The 1,796-nt window shown below is 39.5% G+C and overlaps 1 protein-coding gene across 1 annotated transcript; it reads right to left on the bottom strand.

The window, feature by feature from the left end:
• Positions 1–361: 361 nt before the first annotated feature.
• On the bottom strand, positions 362–1,154 carry LOC104942850 (structural maintenance of chromosomes protein 5-like; the record flags this gene model as incomplete). Its single annotated transcript, XM_010768150.1, has 3 exons — positions 996–1,154; positions 644–784; positions 362–523 (listed from the first exon to the last, which is right to left on the bottom strand). Coding segments are annotated over exons 1-3 (462 nt in total), but the record flags the coding sequence as incomplete, so codon positions are not given.
• Positions 1,155–1,796: the final 642 nt, after the last annotated feature.

Here is a 1,796-nt window from a genome sequence, read left to right as displayed (position 1 = left end):
AACTTAAAATAAGTAACAGCATTTTACGGCGCGCTATGCATGGGGCCGCCTTGAGGGGGTTTCCCGACATGTCGTTTCAGTAAATTAAAGGGTGTTTCATGTTGTCGTTGCTGTGGGACTTCTTAATACCTTGGAAAATGCCGTTTAATACTTTTTAATAGCCTTAATTTTCGCTAAATTGATTTATCAACTTTTAATACTTTTTAAGACCCCGCGGACACCCTGTAACCCCTCTCAGATACGGACAGATCATATGTATAATGCAGGCTGAATGATATCTACAGAAAATTACAAACAATATTTCTTCTTTTAGTATCGTGCTACAGCCCCTATCAGAAAGTAAAAACATGTGCATATTCACCTTAGCCTTTATTTGGGCCTCAGAGGGCTTCAGCTGGTTTTCAATCAGCTGAATCTTCTTCAGCATGGGCGCGTGCGCTTGCTTCAGGGCAGAGAGCTGCTTTTTGGCTTCGTCTCGCTCTTTCTTCACTCCCTCAAGCTCCTTACGGGTTGTCTCATACTCCTAGTATTCAAAATGGGAAGAATCAGAGCTGACAGTCCAAATCATTCAGTTGGACTCTGTACGGAAAGGGACAAACAATTAAATCAAGTTTGCAGTCAGAGTTTAATTCCCACCACTCACCACCCATGGTTTTTTCTTGTCAAGTAACACAATCACGTCCAGGTGTCTCTTCTTTTCGTAGTAACGCTTCACATCATGTTTGTTCCTCTCATTCCTCTGCTTGGCCTTCTCCAGGAAACTGGCCTTCTCCTTCACAATGTTCTAACAGGAATCAAATCAGAACTTTTATATGAAGTTAAATAATGGATGGGTAAAGTGCGTTATATTTTGTAAAAACAATGGCATCTGCATAATGTCAGACAAACGTTGTTGAAAGAAGTTGGAAGTCTTCCTAGATGTTGATAGGAAGAGACTTTCAGACTAAATTTGACAGCTCTCTGAAATAAATAAATTATTCAACAATAATGTGTACCTCCAGTTCCCTTTCTTTGGTGCGGAAGTTTTTGAGCTCACAGTGGTATGCGAACATCTCGGGTGGTCCCACTGACTTCTCTGTTGCCTCCAGCAACTCAATCTTGGACATCTTTGCAAACTCTCCAACTTTTTCCTGTAGGGAAGAAACCAACCTCATCAACGGAAAGATGAAAACAGTGAACCAGGGCTCTCGACTAAGTTTTTTCACCATCCTCCCGGAACCGTCCCGAAATACAATCTAAGCCGTCCCGAAATTAATGTGGACCGTCCCGAATTTAAAATATTAGTTTTTATACATTATCATTAGTTAAAATCATTCAAAGTGACCTTTAACATAAATAAAACATCATACAAATCATTAGATGATAATTCATCAACCTTTTTATTTGAGTAAATCAGTCAATCACATGAACAAAGGCCAAATATATTTAAACAAACACACAAACGAGAAAATTACTCTAATATTGAATCAAATCAAGTCCCATCCAATTAACAAAAACAATCCAACACTCTGTCCTGAAGACAGAACACAGAGTAACCACTAACCAGGATGACAGTCAGTAACACAGTCAGGAGACCTTTACAAACTGCCCCGCCCCCTCGCACACAGACGGGAGAGAGAGATCTCGTCTGGATTGGAAAGCTCGAAAATACATCAGACGCATGTTGTAGTATTATTGCATATTAGAAACGGAGTTGGCTAAACTAAAACTGCGATATAATGTTTATGTAGCAATAATACATATGACATATATTTTTTAAATGTCTCCAGTACCGATGAAAAGTCAGATAACGTCGG

Source organism: Notothenia coriiceps, unplaced genomic scaffold (genome assembly GCF_000735185.1).
Source record: "Notothenia coriiceps isolate Sejong01 unplaced genomic scaffold, NC01 NC01_scaffold00005288, whole genome shotgun sequence".
NCBI classification, from domain to species: domain Eukaryota; kingdom Metazoa; phylum Chordata; class Actinopteri; order Perciformes; family Nototheniidae; genus Notothenia; species Notothenia coriiceps.
Note: the sequence above shows the minus strand (reverse complement) of the source record. Positions and strands in the feature narration are given on the sequence as shown.